The sequence below is a fragment of the Jaculus jaculus genome, chromosome X, assembly GCF_020740685.1.
Source record: "Jaculus jaculus isolate mJacJac1 chromosome X, mJacJac1.mat.Y.cur, whole genome shotgun sequence".
NCBI lineage: Eukaryota > Metazoa > Chordata > Mammalia > Rodentia > Dipodidae > Jaculus > Jaculus jaculus.
Genome location: NC_059125.1, coordinates 105,501,252 through 105,519,834, shown reverse-complemented (window position 1 = coordinate 105,519,834; position 18,583 = coordinate 105,501,252). Strand labels below are relative to the sequence as shown.

General features: G+C 39.3%; 1 protein-coding gene across 2 annotated transcripts in view; it reads left to right on the top strand.

Moving 5' to 3' along the window:
- Positions 1–18,583, top strand: part of Trpc5 (transient receptor potential cation channel subfamily C member 5) — a 332,438-nt gene that overhangs the window by 307,837 nt on the left and 6,018 nt on the right. For both annotated transcript variants that reach the window (XM_045140960.1, XM_045140959.1), the window contains exons 8-9: positions 15,575–15,778; positions 16,327–16,368. In XM_045140960.1, coding sequence (XP_044996895.1) covers positions 15,575–15,778; positions 16,327–16,368 — 246 coding nt within the window. The remainder of the gene's footprint in view (positions 1–15,574; positions 15,779–16,326; positions 16,369–18,583) is intronic.

Here is an 18,583-nt window from a genome sequence, read left to right as displayed (position 1 = left end):
TTACCTCTGAAGTGCTGGGGTGATAGGTTTCTGTTTCAGGTTTCACAATTAATGTGAGGTCTGAGTTATTACTATTAAGGACTTTCTCTTCCTTTGGGCTCTGAAAACCTGTGTCATAGCCCTCCTCAATATCAAAAGTAAAATGAACACCAGCATCAATAACAAAATACCTACAGGAGCATTGGGGGTCACACCCTACTGAATTAACAGCCTTTTTTTGAGATGTCACAGTAGGCACGTTATCTCAGCCATCAAGGGAAGTCTGCTGCTATTTAAAAGAGAAAGAGACTAATGGAGAGAGGTAGGGGATATGATGGAGAGTGGAGTTGTAAAGGGGAAAATGGGGAGGGGAGGGAATTATCATGGTTTATTGTAAGTACAGATGGTGTTAATTTAAAAAAAAATAGAAAGAGAAGGAAACCTCAGGGGGGAAATTTGGGGAAAGAAATATTTTTCTAAACTGGGCATGGTGACGCACACTTCTAATCCCAGCATTTGGGAGGCAGAGGTAGGAGGATTAGAGTGTGTTTGAGGCCACCCTGAGACTATATATTCAACTCCAGGTCAGCCTGAGCTACAGTGAGACCGTACCTTGAAAAACCAAACAATAAAAAAAAAAGGTTTTCTATCTATCTTTTTTAAACTATTTTTTGTACATATAGATGTGTGTGTTGCGCGAGTGAGGCAGAACATATGTGACAAGGCACAGGGTCAAAGAACAACTTTTAGGTTGGTCCTTGTCCTTTATCTACCTTGAGGCACAGTCTGCCTCTCAGTCTCCTTCATTTATGCTAACTGTGATGATCACTGTGAACTTCTGACCTCCCTGGAAATTCTTGTCTTAACCTCCCCCCCCCCCCACAACTCAGTGTCAGCATCATGGGATTACAGATGTGCCACAGCTACCAGAGGTTTATGTGGAATAAGTGGGCTCCTGCATTCTTGTTCCAGGGGATCAGCCTCAGTTCCCCCAGTTGGCATCCAAGCAACCAGGGGTGTGTGAGCGTGTGAGAAGTGAGACACTCCCAGGAGATAGTTGAACAACTCTCAGTTTATTGTCAGTGAAATGGGTTTATAAGCATCTGAAGGTGGGGGGAATGGTCCTAAGGGGATTGGAAGTACCAAGTTCATTTATGATGCCTAATTAGCATATGGGCACATTCATTCTAGCACGTAGGCAATGTCAGGGGGGTTCAGGTGCTCTAGGGTCTCAGGAGGATGGGCTGTGTGAGGGCTGATAAGGAGTTTCCTAGGCAACTGGCCAAAGGTCACAGGGATATGGGGAGCCTAAATTCAGGTTGCCAGGCTTGGAGAGGGAGTTGCCTCCTGTAGCCTGGGGGTCCTTAGCTATGCCTGGAAGCTCAGGCCCCTCTCCTGAAGGCTCCAGCCTGTGTCTGGCAGTGCCCAACAGGAATCTGGGGCTAAAACTTATATATTCAGGTTTGAGTGGCAAGTGCTTAACCCACCGAACCATCTCTCAAGGCCTTTATCTATCTTCTATCTATCTATCTATCTATCTATCTATCTATCTATCTATCTATCTATCTATCATCCATCTATCTTCCCAGTCTCTATCTCTCCCTTTCTCTTGTTACTATGCTTAAAGAAGCCAGACCTTCGAAGATGCTCAACAATCTCTGTACTACTGATCTATGTCCATATCTCTTGCTTTGTCTTGTCTTTGCTTTCTCACAGGTGGTTTTTTTTTGTTGTTGTTGTTGTTTTTTGTTTTTTGTTTTTTTTTTTTGTCTTTGCTCTCTTTCCCACATTTCACTGGGTAATTGAAATTTGGGATACATGGATCTGTAAGACTGTGGTCTACTCACAAAGACTAGATGAAACATGTAGTTATTTCAAAGCCTCTTCTAGTAAGTATGGCATATCAGAAACATCCAGAATGGAAGAATGGTAGAAAACAAACATTGTAGGCCTCTATATTCATTAGGAAGTCAGCATCAATTATTAAAGAAGACTTGATCTAATGTGGTTAGAACCCTCTCAACTAACTCCATAAAGATTCTCATGGTCTAGTCCTAGAGATTCTTAGAGGTATAGAAACATTTCCATCACCTGGTGGATTCTCTAGGAAGTAATTCCACAGGGTTTTTCTCTTAATACCTCATTCATACATTTTACAGGCAAACTAATTGACTCAGATATATATTATGTGATGAAAGGTCTCTTTCCCTAACAAGGACACAAAATCTAGCATATTGTAGGCCCTCATTTAATATTTATTGTATAAATGATCAAATTAATGACTTTTCAATGCATAGGGATGCCCAGAATATTTGTAAGCCTGAAGCATTTTGGACAAAAGTTACCAAATGGCCAGATAGTAAATAGCTTAGGTTTGTGAACTATCAGACCTGTGAACTTAAGTGTTCACATACATCTCTGGAGAATCCCAGAAAAAATGACAGGCAGTCCACTGGGATTCCCAGCAATCACATAGTCAGGTGTTCTCAGAGTCAAATAGCATTTAGCCTACATTGCTGAGTGCAGAACCTGTGCAAAAGCCACTTCTGAATAGAGAAGACTGCTTTCCACAGGAAACATAAGCAGAAGAGAAACCTGGACAGTTGAGACCTATCTCAGTGTACAGAGGCATCTGTTCTTCAGGTTCTCAAAACATTGATCAGGTTCTGTTTCTACATCTTTTGCTAGTACCTCTCCAATACCCAGGGTCCTGCCCCTTGACTATATGTCTTAGGGCTTAAGAACTTGGGGTCATCAACATTCCATCACAGATGGAAGAGGGACTCACAAAATCCCACTACTCTCAGCAGAGCTATTGGAAGATAATGGCTGCTGGGGCAGGGTATGTTCTTCAGTGGTAGACAAGTAGTTTCCAGTAATACTACCTTACTGATAAGTAATGGGAGCATTAGTAATTTTACCTACCACTTTATAACCATATCATCATAATAACTTCCCAATTAGGTTCTTTGCCGATTTTCATTTAATGGATTCACTTCAGAATATATTTGGAGCATCAGAGAGAATCCCTCTTACATTAGTGTTTCACTAGGCATAGTTGACTACTTGTGTCCACATCATCTATAAGCTGTCACACAATGTATGTTCTTGGATTTCCAATCCCCAGAATACCTATTCTGTAGATCTGCAGTGAGACCCAGGAATCTGCATTTTGACAAGTGTCCACATAGGCTAGATACACAATGAAGTTTGAGAACCACTGCTATAAGCATATTGATTATGATTAATCCAGTTGGCTGAAAATGTATTTTCAACCTATCTACTCTTTCTGATTTTATATACTGTGGCCTTTTTCTTGAAAGATCATTCCATTGGAGATATTCTGCCAAACTCGCAAGGTCCAGCTCAAATACAATGTGCTGACAATGCTTTTTTTCCATTACCTGCAAACAGCTAGGATCACTTTTAAGGCAGTGAGACAGACAGTGGCTGGGATCAGTAGTACCAAATGGGACTGGGAGAGCTAGAATGGAACTGGAACATGGTATCTAAATTATCTCTGAGTTTGACACCTGAGATTAGGTCCTGGGTATAATTATTAAAAGGGCTATATGCCAGGTAAACAGATAAAAAACAAAAGTACTGCATACTAAATCCTTGAGTGGTCAGAGAATCATTCCAACCACCTAGAAATCATAGCCAAGGAAGATGCTCAGCAGTTGCTTCCTGCATGAAGAGGGGTTCTAAAGAAATAGAGACACAATGTCTAGTACACCACGACACATGTTCAGTAGGGAAGAGGACCTGTTCACCACACCTATCAAGTCACAATCATTCTCTCAGTCTCAGAAGTGTTTATTATACTATCCTGAGACATCAGTACTAGTGTGCAAATGAATGCTGTAGACAATGGGTGGGCAGCGAATTAGAGCTGGAGAGTTCTCTCTCTTTGGTCCTGATGGATTTGTTGTTTGCATACTTCAGTTGAGACTGCTACTTCAACAGAAGATAAACCAATCAGAGCAATTACCACTGGGGTCCAGAATGATTCTTACAGTTAATTATAACCATCAGAAAGCCTTGGGGAGGAGAGGGTTGTTGACTATTTAGTGAAAGAAGATCAACTACTTCCATAAATACTGCTCATATGTGATATTAGAGGGCAGAACATGTATGGGTAAGCAGTACCAGGCTATAGAGCAAGGATCTATCTAAGAAAATCAAAGAAAAATAAATAAAAATATAAAAAGAATATCACTTCTTTTTAATGTATTAGCACATATTCATTGTACAAAATGGTGTCATGGCATATTTGCCTTCAATAATCTCATGTGCTTTGACTATATTGGCCTCCCATTTCCCTCTTCTGTCCACCTCACACCAGTATCCTTCTTCCTGTCCTGCTAGCATGTCTTACAGATACATGTATATATAAATCTAGGCTGTACATATGAGGAGAAGCATGTAAAAAAAGAAAAGGAAGGAAGGAAATAAAATGGGATTAAATTATGATCTCTTTAAAATAAAATACATAAAAATTGCATTCTTAGCCTTGATGCAAAAAAATAAATACTATAATGCAATGTTTAACCTTCTGATTAGCTCTCCAAATCTGCGTTTTGACAGTTGTCCCATATGGTTCTAATAAATACCAAAGAGAGCCCTGAATTCTCCTTGGAAAAGAAGGCATTTCAAGTGAAATTGACTTCCCTTAAGATCCAGAAAAATTAATTGTCTCACTTCTGCTTGGGGTGTGTTTGCCACAGTGGTCTTTGTTGCTATCCCATCAAAGGGAAATAGAGCTGATCTTATGCTCAAACGAAGTAAGCTATTGATAATTCGTGCAAAGAATGCCAAAATTTCCCCTTCCCAAAATAGCCATCCAATCAGTCAGACCTGAAGCCCGAGATTCCAAGGCACAGCCTTTCCCTTTAAGGGCTATTATTAGCTCTGCTGTCACTGAGTTTGTGCCTGCTGCTTTCCCTTTGCATCATGTTCAAAACTTTTCCAATTTGCTAAGCAAGATGGTTGCTGGCAGGAGATCTGAGAGAGTGCATAAGAGTCTGTCAAAAGCTGGTAAGAAATTGGCCTTCTAGTCTGATTGCAAGGAAAATAACCTTGAGCTTGGATTTGTGAAATGTGAAACTGAATAGACATATTCATTTGACCTAGCTATGGTCATGTGCTGAGACTAAGTCTACAACCTCTGAGGGTATGCTCTACCATGAGAGGATGTTTTATTGGCATAGTAAAAGGGGCTAAAACAAATAAAATCCCTGGCCTGCTCTGTAGGAGATCACAACCACAAAGGCAATGCAGAGCAGACACATGCATTAGAACTGTTAAAGTGTCACTAATATACATAGTGGTAGCACAGAAGTCCTAAGTTTCAGAAAACTGGGAAAAGGCAGGAGTTCTCTGTAGTTGTGTAGGTTATATCTTACCCCAAAGCAGCCAACTGGAGGTGGATCTGAGAAAATATTCCAAACTCATAGTTGAGATGAGAGGGTAGGGCAGAGAAGTGGGTGTCACCAGCAGATACTGAAAGTAAGCAAGGAAAGAGTCAATGTATGATTGGTGAATCACATAAGGTGGAAGGCTAGTCTCATGCACGTAAATGACAACCTCTCTTCTTTTATTTTATTTATCTGTAAGCTTAGAGAGAGCGAAGAGAGACAGACAGAAAATGGGCACACCAGGGACTCTGCCCACTGCAAATGAACTCCAGATGCATGTGCCCCTCGTGCATCTGGCTTATGTGGCTCCTGGGGAATCAAACCTAGGTCCTTTGGCTTCACAGGCAAACGCCTTAACCACTAAGCCATTTCTGAAGCCCAATGACAACCTCTTCAGTATCAGATACTTAGGGAAGTTTTAGATCAATGTAATTATACAATGTAATTATACATCATCTTGAAATTCAGTGTAGATTAGGGCTGGAAATACAACAGAAATATATAATGTATATTATATTTATAAAATCAGAAGCTTTTTTCATATTATAAACGGTCACAATCTCAACACCTATCGTCCTGCTAACACATATCTGTTATGTAAATAAATAAATATACAAATACCTATCTTATTTATCAATCAGCAGCTCATGTCATGTGTCCTGTTTTTGCTAGTGTTTAGGATTCAAAGGCTACCTCTATACCACTATGGCTATTTGACAGTCAACTCTGTGTAGACCACCCCAAGCAGAATGCCTGGCTGCTGGTACTCGCTCAACACAGGAACTGAAGACTGAATCCGTGGCAAATAATGAACTGACTCATAAATAACGGATGGAAAAAAACTGTTGACAGGGTTATTTGTAATAGCTTCTTCATTAACGTATTATACAGTAATTCTCAACCTGAGGTTGTCTGAGCATTAGGGGAATTAAATGATAGGAATAGGGATCTGTGATGTTTTCAAAATGCTTAGCAAAAATTATAAAAGGAATAGATACAATGAGGCGCCTTCTAAACTTAAACAAAAATCTATGGGTCATAACTTAGCAATTGAATATTTGCATTTATTGTACAAAAATACATTCTCTCCTAGACCTTTAGCAATTTTGCTTTTTGAGGCAGAGTCTCATTCTAGGGCTGGCTGACCTGGAACTCATTCTGTAGCTCAGGCTGGACTCCAACTCACAACAGTTCAATAAATTCTGCTTCCAAGGGCTGGGATTAAAGGTTTGAACTCCATGACCCAGCTGCAAATTATTTTTATAGGGCATGCCTACTTTTTTAATTCACATAAAAACTCAGTAAGCTGATTCTAGAGGATCATGAGATTGAGGTCAACTGAGGCTACATAGAGACACCTTGTCTCATAAAAACAGAAAGTGGGTTGAGGAGCTTGCTCAGTGGTTAAAGGTGCTTGCTTGCAAAGCCTCTTGGCCTGGTTTTAATTCCCCAGCACCCACATAAAGCCAGATACATAAAGAGGTATATATGTATCTGGAGTTCATTTGCAGTGGCAAAAGTCCCTGATGTGTCCCTATTCTCCCCCTGCTCTCTCTCTCTCTCTCTCTCTCTGTCCTGTATTTCTTCCCACAAATAAATAAATAAAATAATTTTTACTATTTATTCAAGAAAGCGACAGAGAAAGTATGAACATGCCAGAGCCTTCTGCCACTGCAAACAAACTCCAGACATGTGTGCTACTTTGTGCATCTGACTTTATCTGGGTAGTGTAGAATTAAACCACGGCCATAAGACTATGCAAGCAAGTGCCTTTAACCACTGAGTAATATCTCCAGCTCATAAATATAATAGTTTTAAAGCAAAAAATAAAGTAAAAAATAAAATAAAACAAACAAATACCTAAACTGACAGAGGAATATTTTTCAAAAGACAGATCACAGGCTAGGAAGATGGCTCAGCAGTTAAGAGCACTTGACATTTAAGCACAAGGGCCTTGAAACACCTGAGATGGCCAGAGTTCAGCTCCCCAGAACCCACATATTGGCTGGGTGTGCTCATGATAATTTGTAACCCCAGTTCACAGGGAGCAGGGACTAGTGAATCACTGGGTCTTTTGAGTGAGATACCCTGTCTCAAGGAAGTATGCAGTTAAGCAATAGAGAAGTGTATCTGAAGTTCTCCATGGCCTTCTGCATGGGCACATCTGCAAAAAACACATCTATATTCCACACATAACACACTATACCATACAGTACATACAGATAATCATAATAATAAATGAAAAAGATAATTTCCAGTTACCAGGATATATAGTTAAGAATCTTAGGAAAGAAAGGTTACCAATGGGAGTTATATCATTATTCTCCATCTTTCAACATGTCTAGAGATAGAGTTATTTGTTTGACAATGAACCTCAGTTCATTTTAAGAAATATTTATTGAATACCTACTTCATTTCAAGAGCTATGCTAGAGAAACACAAATGTATTTCCAAGAGTGACAGATTGCCTATTCTGTGCCATCAAAGAGTAAAACAGGGCTGCTGGAGATATGGCTTAGTTGTTAAGGCACTTGCCTGTGAAGCCTAAGGACCCATGTTCGACTCTCCAGATCCCACATAAGCCAGAAGCACAAGGTGACACATGAGCAAGGTTGCACATGTGCACATGATGGCACACATGTCTGGACTTCAATTGCAGTGGCTGGAGGCCCTAGTATGCCAATTCTCTCTCTCTCTCTCTCTCTCTCTCTCTCTCTCTCTCTCTCTCTTCATTCCTAATATTACAGTCTCAGAACCGACAGCTCTTACATAGCCCTTCCTAAATACCAGGCAGTAACTTAGGAATTTTACATGACTTCTGCAACAGTTTGACTTAGTAAGCATTTCCTTCCAATTTTTTCAGCTGAGAAAGTTGTAGCCCAAAGATATGAGTTTATTGGTCTGAAATCACACAGTTAAATAGCATTATTCTAAACTTTGGCTTGACTCCCAAAATACCTGTTCATTCCCCAACAGCAGGCCGCTGCTTCAACCTGCTGCCACCTCCTATCTATCTCTGCACCCTCAAGCATGAGCATCGACATCACCTCTCATAGCAAGATGTCAGAGCAGTGTTCATTTTTTTTACACTCATAAATGTGTCTTTGTGCATGGTGTACAGTTTATATATTGATGCTGTCACAGCTCAGGGTGCCATTAAGACATTTTACTGGCATACTCACTGATGGCTTAAAGAAACAAAATTTATGTATCTTCTATATTTTTTGGTTGACATCTAAGTTTTCCATCATAAGTTTAAACAGTTGCTAAGGATATAACTTGTGGAGTATGGTAGACTGACATTTAAAATAAAACTCTCCAATTACTCAGTTAAGGATAGCTAATGGAATCAGAATGCCATAGTGACTTGTTACTCATGAGTAACCATATGTTTGAAAAATAAATGGCTCAATTCTACTTTAGGGATAGAAAGTTTCCATCATTCTCTTCATTTACATTAAATAAGGGCATAAAAATTCATCCTAATATATATTTCTTGCATTTAAAGTCTTGTTTTTTTTAATATTTTTTTGTTCATTTTTTATTTATTTATTTGAGAGTGACAGACACAGGGAGAAAGACAGATAGAGGGAGAGAGAGAGAATGGGCGCGCCAGGGCTTCCAGCCTCTGCAAACGAACTCCAGACGCGTGCGCCCCCTTGTGCATCTGGCTAACGTGGGACCTGGGGAACTGAGCCTCGAACCGGGGTCCTTAGGCTTCACAGGCAAGCGCTTAACCGCTAAGCCATCTCTCCAGCCCAGTCTTGTTATTTTTGATTAGTGTGTAATTTCTGTGTGTGGGGGGGGCTGTGTGTATGTGTGTTATGTGTGGTGTGGTATGGTGGGAATATTGTGTATTCATGCATGTGTGAAGATGCATGTGCTCCGAACATGCATGCAGAAGCCAAAGAATTTGGGGTGTCTTCCTCATTGTTCATCTATGTGTTTGCTTGAGAGGGGAGCCCTTATTGATTCTAGAGATTTCCATCTTGGGAGCTTCTAAGATTCTCTGAAGTCCACTCAAACAGGACTAGGGTTACTAATATCCATAGCCATGCTCAACTGTTTACATGAATGCTGGGGAGTTGAACTATAAGACAGGCCCCTCAGACCCTCACACATACGCAGTAAGCATTCTTACCTGCTGATCTCCAACCCTACTTTGTCATTTTTTAATAACAAAATACAAATTGAAATTTAACTTTATCTCCCTGTAATCATGAGAGGGTATTAAAATTATTCTTCTGAGTTTACCAATCATACACTTACAGTAGTATGAAACTGCTTAAAAGAATACAAATATTATATGAATTTTGGTAGTCATTAGTCATAAAATTACATTTTTGTTAGAAATGTGTTTCTTGAAATGTGAATGGGGCTTTCATTCGAACTACATATTATATTCATGCATGAATATTAAGTAATATTTGGGAAGAAAATTCAGCATCAATTATACTTGTGACTTTCATTTTTATCAAAATAATTGCTAAGAACCCTTTTTAAATAAATACATGTGAATGGATAGTGTGATGTCATTGTCATTTATTTTTTAAACTCAGTTTTGTGCCAAATTGTTACATAATAAATTTTTCATAGAATATTATTTTTAACAATCTATCATCTTGACAACTTGATTAGGTTCTTAAATTTTAAATAAAGGCAAAGAATTAGAAACCAGCTGACTTAGGAAAGAATTTTTTTACCCAAAATTAAAGTCATTCTATTTTCCACTTCATGTGAAATGCTACTGTAGTAGGTAGCCTTGGATAGGGACCCTGAGTTCCACCTACTGGTCCTTATGCAATCTTCTTCCTGTGTGAGTGGTCTGGACGTACAGAATAACTTCTGATAGAAACTATGGCCAAATATGAAGATGTATTATTCAGCATGGTTTCTAGAAGCAATATTGTATGAAATCTTGAAACTTCTGAGAGTAGAACTTCAATGTTCACTTTTAAATGTGTAAGGTAATAGATGTGTTAATTAGCATAATTTATTCATTTAACAATGTACATATATATCAAATATGCTGTATGCCATAAAATATGCAACTTTTGTCAATTATGCCTTTAAAAACCTAGAAGAGGCAAAAAAAGCCTATTAAGGGCTGGAGAGATGGCTTAGCAGTTATGGCGCTTGCCTGCAAAGCCTAAGGACATATGTTCGACTCTCCAGATCCCACGTAAGCCAGACATACAAAGGTGAGGCATGTGCAAGATCCCACATACCCATTAGGTGGCACAAGCATCTAGAGTTCAGCAATAGCAGAGGCAGAAGCCCTGGCATGCCAATTCTCTCACTCTTTCTTTCTCTCTGAAATAAAAATAACAATAAACAGTCGGGTGTGGTGGTGCACACCTTTAATCCCAGCACTCGGGAGGCAGAGGTAGGAGGATCACTGTGAGTTCAAGGCCACCCTGAGACTACATAGTGAATCCCAGGTCAGCCTGAGCTAGAGTGAAACCCTACTTCGAAAAACCAAAAACTAATAATAATAATAATAATAACTGATCAAAACTGAGGTCAGGAGCTGGAGAGATGGCTCAGTGGTGAAGGCACTTGCCTGCAAAGTCTAACAGCCTGGATTCAATTCCCCAGTACCCATATAAAGCCAGATGCACCAAGTGGCACATGCATCTGGAGTTTGTTTGCAGTGACAAAGGCCCTGGCATGCCCATTCTCCCTCTATACCCCATCTCTCTTTCTCTCTGTTGGTGTCTCTTCTCTCTCTACTTGCAAATAAATTAAAAAATAAATAAAAAGTGAGGCTATTTACAAGTTTATATTGCAAAATGTTTGTATTTTCTATACACTGCCTTATAGAGAGGCTTACATGGCTTCTGCCCAGTAGCTTGCAAAGAAATAAATCCAGTAGACTATGAAGAATTGGACTTTGTCAACCATCATTCCAATGAACTTGGAAAAACTCACCTACTGTCACTTTACAGCAAAGAACAGCAGGAAGAATGGAGAGAAACTCTGCCTCAAAAATGAGGCGGAAGGTGAGAACCCACTCAAGAAAGTTGACCTTTGTTCTCCACACACATACCAGCAATCACATACAAACATACACACACACACACACATACACACACACACACCTACAGTCCAGTCCAGTTGTCTTGTATAAAGTTTCACAATTTGGATTATCTGATGGTTTCTTCATGATCAAATGCAGATGAAGCATTTTTTCAGGAACTATAGATTGGTGAAGTACTCTTACTTCTTCCTGATCTCCATTTCAGAAGTTTAACATAGGGATGCTCTGAGTGACTCCATGGGAATATCACTGAAGACCCAGGCATTGAATAAGGCAATCAACTAAAAATATAGACTTACTAGAAGTTCATGAATCATCTACTGATGGCCTTCCAAGATGATTGTATCACAGTCCCTTCTAAGTAACTTGGACCCCTGGAGGGAAGAGAAATAATAGCACTGATTCCTTTTTCTCTTCAAGGTCTTTTCTTACAGCACTTCTGTGACCTTAAGACTTTAGGACAAAAAAAATATGGAGTTGTTCGTATTTGCTTCTTAAAAACAGACTTGGGGGAGGTGAAGAAATGGCTTAACAGTTAGGATGCTTGCCTGCGAAGTCTACAGACCCAGGTTCGATTCCACAGTACCCACATAAGCCAGATGCACAAGGTGGTGCATGTGTCTTGAATTTATTTTCAGTGTCTAGAGACCCTGGTATATACATTTTCTCTATCTGCCTCTTTCTATTTCTTTCTCTCAAATAAATAAATAAATAAAATACTTCAATAAAAAGAAAAGACTTTGGGAGATTTTTTTTTAAAGTTAAAGTTATTTGTGTGTGTGTGCATCACACGCCAGGGTCTCTTGCTGTGACAAATGAGTGTGTGTCCATCTGTCTGGCTGTATGTGGGTGGCTGAAGAATTGAACCTGGAAGCACCTTTAACCATTGACTTTGACTTATGGAGATTTACTTCTAGATTGAAGGCACAAAAATCATGAAAAGTAGAATCCCATTTTTTCATTCTTTTTAATTTTATTTATGTGAGAAAGAGAGACAGACACACAGACACACACATATACACACACACACACACAAAGAGAGAGAGAGAGAGGATGGGCATACCAAGGCCTCCAGCCACTACAAATGAACTCCATACACATGTGCCACCTTGTCTTACATGTGTACTGGGGAATCAAACCTGGGTCCTTAGGCTTTGCATGCAAACATCTTAATTGCTACGCTATCTCTCCAGACCATTTTTTTGTTTTACCAAAAATTTCTGTCAACATTTTCAGAACTCTGGAAATTCAGTTAAGGCTTGCAACAATGTGAGAAACTTCTGTTGCAAAAAAATGGCTAAATTACAATGAGAACAATGGAGCTCTATGGTATTTAAACTTGCTGTATTGCCATCCTTTTCTACTCTTTTCACTCTAGCCTTGAGAACCAGCTGCCTTAGGTCCATGGTACTTGTGAAAAACACCATCCTAGCAGCTACTGGAAGAGCTAGAATAGGTTTGGAGCTACAGCCCATACCCCCATCCAGATAATTAATCCATTTACCATGTCCAGCAGCTCCCCCAGTAAAAAAGGTTCCTTTTCAGGGATTATTTTTATGTACTTGATTCTGAGCTCATTCAAGGAGGAGAGCTGTCCTTAGGATATCTGATTTATTTAAAAAGGGGGGTACATTAAAATTGCTGAGACAATGAGGTCAGTTGGGTTGACAAGAGGCTGACCAAAACTGTACAGAAAAATTTGAGAAATGATACCTAAGTGGGGAGGCTTTGAAAACTTCCAACATATTCCTAGGAATTTAGAAAAGCCGCAAATATGTGCATAATCCAATAAAAGTAGGCAAAGGATGTGGGCAGACACTTTATCACATATGATAGATACATGGCTAATAAGCATGTAGACAGATAATCCAACATTTTGGTCCATATAGGAAATATAATTTAAAACCATAATGAGATCTCACTATATACCATCTAGTGGCTAAAAATTAAAAACCCCAACCAGCATGGAAGAGGATATAAAGCTCATGACTGAAAAATAGCTTGGCAGTTTATTATGAATTTCTACATAGATTAATTCATGATCAAGTAATACCACTTCTGTTTAAGTTAGAAAAATTAAATTTACTTCCACAAAAACCCTGTAATAGTAATAGAAGCTTTATTCAAAGCTGTTAAATATGGGGCTAGGAAGATAGCTAAGCAGATGAAAGCAGTTGGCTTGCAAAGCCTGCCAGCTTGAGTTCAATTCCCAAGCCACCCACATAAACTGGATACAAAAAGTGGTACAAGATTCTGGTATTTGCTTGCAGAGGAGAAAGACCTTGATACTTTCACACATACACATGTGCAAAAATAAAAATAAAAAACTTTTAAATTTACTAAATATTGGAAACAATCCAAATGTTTTCTAAGGGGTGAATGAATAGACCATCATACACCAATGTAATGAAAACTAATCAGCAGTAAGATTGAAAATGCACTGATACATACAAAATCACATGTAAATCTCAAAGCTTTTATGCTGAGTGAAATAAGCCAGTCTCAAAAGGTTGACTAGTATATGGTTCTAGTGATATGGCATTTTGGACAGGGCCAATTATAGCAACAAAGAAGAGTAGCAGTTGCCAGGGGCTGAGAGATAGGGAAGATTTGATTCTAACAGATTAATATTATACAATATTGAAAAGTGATAGAACAGTTGGACATCCTGATTGTGCTGGTGGTTACATCAGTCCACCCAAGTCTTAAAAGTTCTAGAAAAAGCCAGGTATGGTGGCACATGCATGTAATCCCAGCACTCATGAAGCTAAAGCAGGATTGGCATGAGATTGAGGCCAATCTGGTCTATAATGTGAGTACCAAGCCATCCAGGGTTACACAGCAAGACTCTATTTCAAAAGTTCTAGAAACATATAACAATATATGTATGTATCATGTCTTGATTGTGATGGTAGTTACACCGTGTTGCAGTCAGGTTTGCAATGCTGGCAGAAATCACCCAAACAAGAGCAGCTTGTTGGAGGCAAAAGGATTTACTTTGGCTTACAGACTCTGGGGGAAGCTCCATGATGGCAAGGGAATATGATGGTATGTGCAGAGGGTGGACATCAACCTCCTGGCCTACAAAAGATGGACCACAGCAACAGGAGAGTGTTCCAAATATTGGCAAGGACAGACTGTCTATAACAACCATAAGGCCACCCCTGATAATACACTGCCTCTGGGAGGTATTAATTCCCAAATTTCCATCAGCTGGGAACCTAGCATTCAGAATGCCTAAGTTTATGAGGACACCTGAATCAAACCACCACACATAGGCATATATACTTGTTGAAACTGGTAAATTTTATTTGTGTGAATTATATCTCAAAAAGTTTCTTTTGGGCACTGGAGAGGTGGTTCAGTGGGTAAAGTAATTCCAATACAAGCATAGGGACCTGAGTTTGGATTCACACTACCCATGTGGTGGTGACACCTATCTGTTAACTCAGCTCAGTATACACAGGAGGATCCCTAGGGCTTACTGGCTAGCTAGGCTGGCTAAATTGGTGAGATATAGATTGTTATAGATGCTATCTCAAAAAAAAAAGTGGAGATTGACTGTGGGAAACACCTGACATTGATCTACTATATTTTTTAAATTGAATTGTATGTAGTTTTGTAGAGATAACATCATTTATTTAGCTAGCGTCCCATTGTTATTTATATTTTTAATATCTGTTTTTATTATCAGCCACATTAGCATGAAGAGTCCTGTGCATAATCTTCTACAATTCCCTTTCTTCCTCTCTCCCCAGCTCCCTTCCTTTCTTCTATTTTGTTTTATTTATTGTTTGCTCTAGTGGTTTAACCCAGCCCTGACCATACTAGGCAATCTACCACTGAGCCATACCTTCATAGGCTCTTACTATATTTTGAGACAGGATCTCACTATGTTGGTTGAGCCAACCTCAAACTCATGATCCTTCTGTCTCAACTAGGTTGAGAAGCATTCACTACCATATCCATCCTTTATATCATTTCTAAAAGTATATTGCTGGTTCTGTGTGATTTGGATTAACAGAATATGTGCAATTTGCATTTATATAGCCACTGCCAAAAAAAAATGTTAAAATGAGACATCAGTGCATTTTTCTCAATTTCCTATCCCCAAACTTCGCACTTCTGTCTTTCACAGGATCATGCTGATATTGAGTGGAAGTTTGCAAGAACAAAGCTCTGGATGAGTTACTTTGATGAAGGTGGTACCTTGCCACCTCCTTTCAACATTATCCCCAGCCCCAAATCGTTTCTCTACCTTGGTAACTGGTTCAACAATACCTTCTGCCCCAAAAGAGACCCTGATGGTAGACGAAGGAGGCACAACTTGAGGAGCTTTACAGTAAGACCTTAAAAATATGTTTCTTTCTAAACAAAACTGTTTCCTCTCTTCTCTCTTTTATGACAGTCTCTATCCTAAACATCAAAAAAAAAAAATGCTTCAGGATCCTAAGAGCTCATCACCCACCAAGGCTTAGGGAATTTCACAGAAGAGGGCGTGGAAAGTTTGTAAGAGCCACAGGTTGAGACCTCATGCCCAGAGGCATTGCCTCCCCCAATAACTGACTGCTGCTCCCACAATGCATAACCCATGACCCCAAAGGGAATAGCAGCAAACCTACTGAAGAGGTTTGCCAGGGGAATGGGGGCAGGGAAGACAGAAAAGATGGCACCAATACATGATGTGTCCATACAAAGTATGTTCTTAATAAAAAGAAAATTAAATAAATAAAAATAAAAAGAGGGAAAAATCACCTCAGCCTGCTTGTGCTTTGGGTATTGTCAGTCAAGAGCTCCCGTGTCATTCTCCAGTCCTACTATTCAGAATTACATAGAGATTAGAATGGTGCTGGGAAGCTACTGATGTAAACTGTCTGTTCTCAATTACAGGAACGTAATGCTGATAGCCTCATACAAAATCAACATTACCAGGTAATTCTTCCTCATGGGGATTAAACACACTAGTCTTTAGCCAGTTCTGTGGAGTAGAAGCAAACTACACTCTGGCCGTCTGGACATGACTCCAGTGGGAAGCCTGGCGAGGCTGTAATTCTTTGAAGGCTGAAGTAACTTGTCAGTGTAAAATTGCCTGCTATATGACTCTGTTCCTAGCCCTTTAACACTGCCTCATCTGGATCAGTAACATCTGGAACTTAGAAATCTAGCTTCCCTGAAATTGAAGAAAACAGGAAATGTAGTTTGTCAATCAATAAGTACTTGAATATCTACTATAATCAGACACACAGTACAGAAATCATTGTGTTGGGACTAGGAAAATTGCTCAGTGGATGAAATACTTGTCACATACACATAAGGACCTGAGTTCAGATTCCCGAAGATCCATGTAAAAGCATGGTGTGGTAGTGTGTGTCTGTAATCCCAATTCATGGGAGGTGGAGACTAGAAATCCCTGGGGCTTAATGGCCAGCTAGTATGTAGGTTCAGTGAGAGAGCCTGTCTCAAAAACTAAAGTGGAGAGAGATTGAAGAAGACACTTTATATCAACCTCTGGCCTCTACATACGCATGTACATATGTGTACTCACACCTGCACATACATCCACCCACACATACTACACACATACACAACAATCAAACATACACTTTCACAAAGTAGCACTCTGAATAAGAAAGACAATCTTAAACTGGGCATGCTGATGCATGCCTTTAATCCCAGCACTAAGGAGGCTGAGGTAGGAGGATTGCAATGAGTTCAAGGCCACTCTGAGACTACATAATGAATTCCAGGTCATCCTGGGCTAGAGTGAGAGCCTACCTCCAAAAAAAAGAGACAATCTTTCTATCCTTTGAAGTTTATTATCTAGCAGTCATGAAAGATAGTCTTTAGAACTATTAAAATCAAGTCATTATAAGGGTAAAACTTGCTGGGAATGAAAAGCACATAGAGTAATGGGAATAAGGGACACAGAACAAGAAGAAATTAAGTAAATGTTTAGATAAAATGCTAGGAACTTAGGTCTTTCTAAATTACAAGCACTACTTTAATCAGAGAAATAGACCCAGCAGCCAGAAGATCTATCCCACCAGCCAGAAGATCACAGAGCACCCAAATGTGTGAGACGTCTCTTGACAGTAATCATTGAAAAATCACAAATAAGAGACAACAGTCTCTTAACTTCTGGATCAAAATAAATCCAAAGTAGAAAAAGTACTCCACAGCTTCCTTCCTCCAGTTTTCTTCTTTAAGCCATAGCTGACAAAGAGAAACAGGAAATACAGAATTTGATAGATATTGCTTCTCTCACCAATCCTACCAACTCTAATTATTTTCACAATAATGAAACTTAGTTAGGATTCAATGCCTTCAATTTCTTCAGAAGGCCTAATTTTTTTAAGAAAGCTCCCAAGCAACTCAGTGACTTCTACAAGTTCACCAAGAAGCAGAAATAACAATAAGAGCTTTGTTATTATTATAGGCCTTCAAATCATCTTGGAGAAGTGAAATCTAGTTTTGTCATTTAATAGTTGGTGATTTGAAGGGGTCAGTTGCCATCACTGAGCCTCAGCTTCTTCATCTATATTCTGGAGACAAGAGTAAAACTTAATATACAGTATTGGGAAAAGTGAGTGTGGGTGTTGCCTCATATTGGCTGAGATGCTGTGGTAAATGGCAGCTATCATCATCATCATCATATGACCATGTGTGTGTCATTCTCCCAGAGGTTAAAAGGCCAACCCTATGTCAGTATAGGTTGACTCTAATAAAAGTATTTTGATTCTAAAATTGCTTGCAGAGTTAGTGACTCAACTTTAAAGAAAAAAAGTGTTCATTTCACTAGGTGTTAAAGCTTAATCCAACCAAATGGAAATGGATATTAACATGACCATGAAAGGATTATTCTACTCTCATTCTTCTCTATGTTTGGAAACATGTTTATCTTATACTTCAGTGAAAATTTGTACTTTGGATTGAATACAATATTACTGGTACCCTCTATCACCAAATTGGAGCTATCACTCAATGAGCCTAATTGTTTTTTGGGGGTGTGTGTGTGTGTGTGTGTGTGTGTGTGTGTGTGTGGTGTGTACATGGTGTCTTCCTCAGTTCTCCACCTTATTTTTTTGAGGCAAAGTCTCTCACTAAACCTAGAGCTCACCAATTCGGCTGGACTATCTAACCAAGGGGC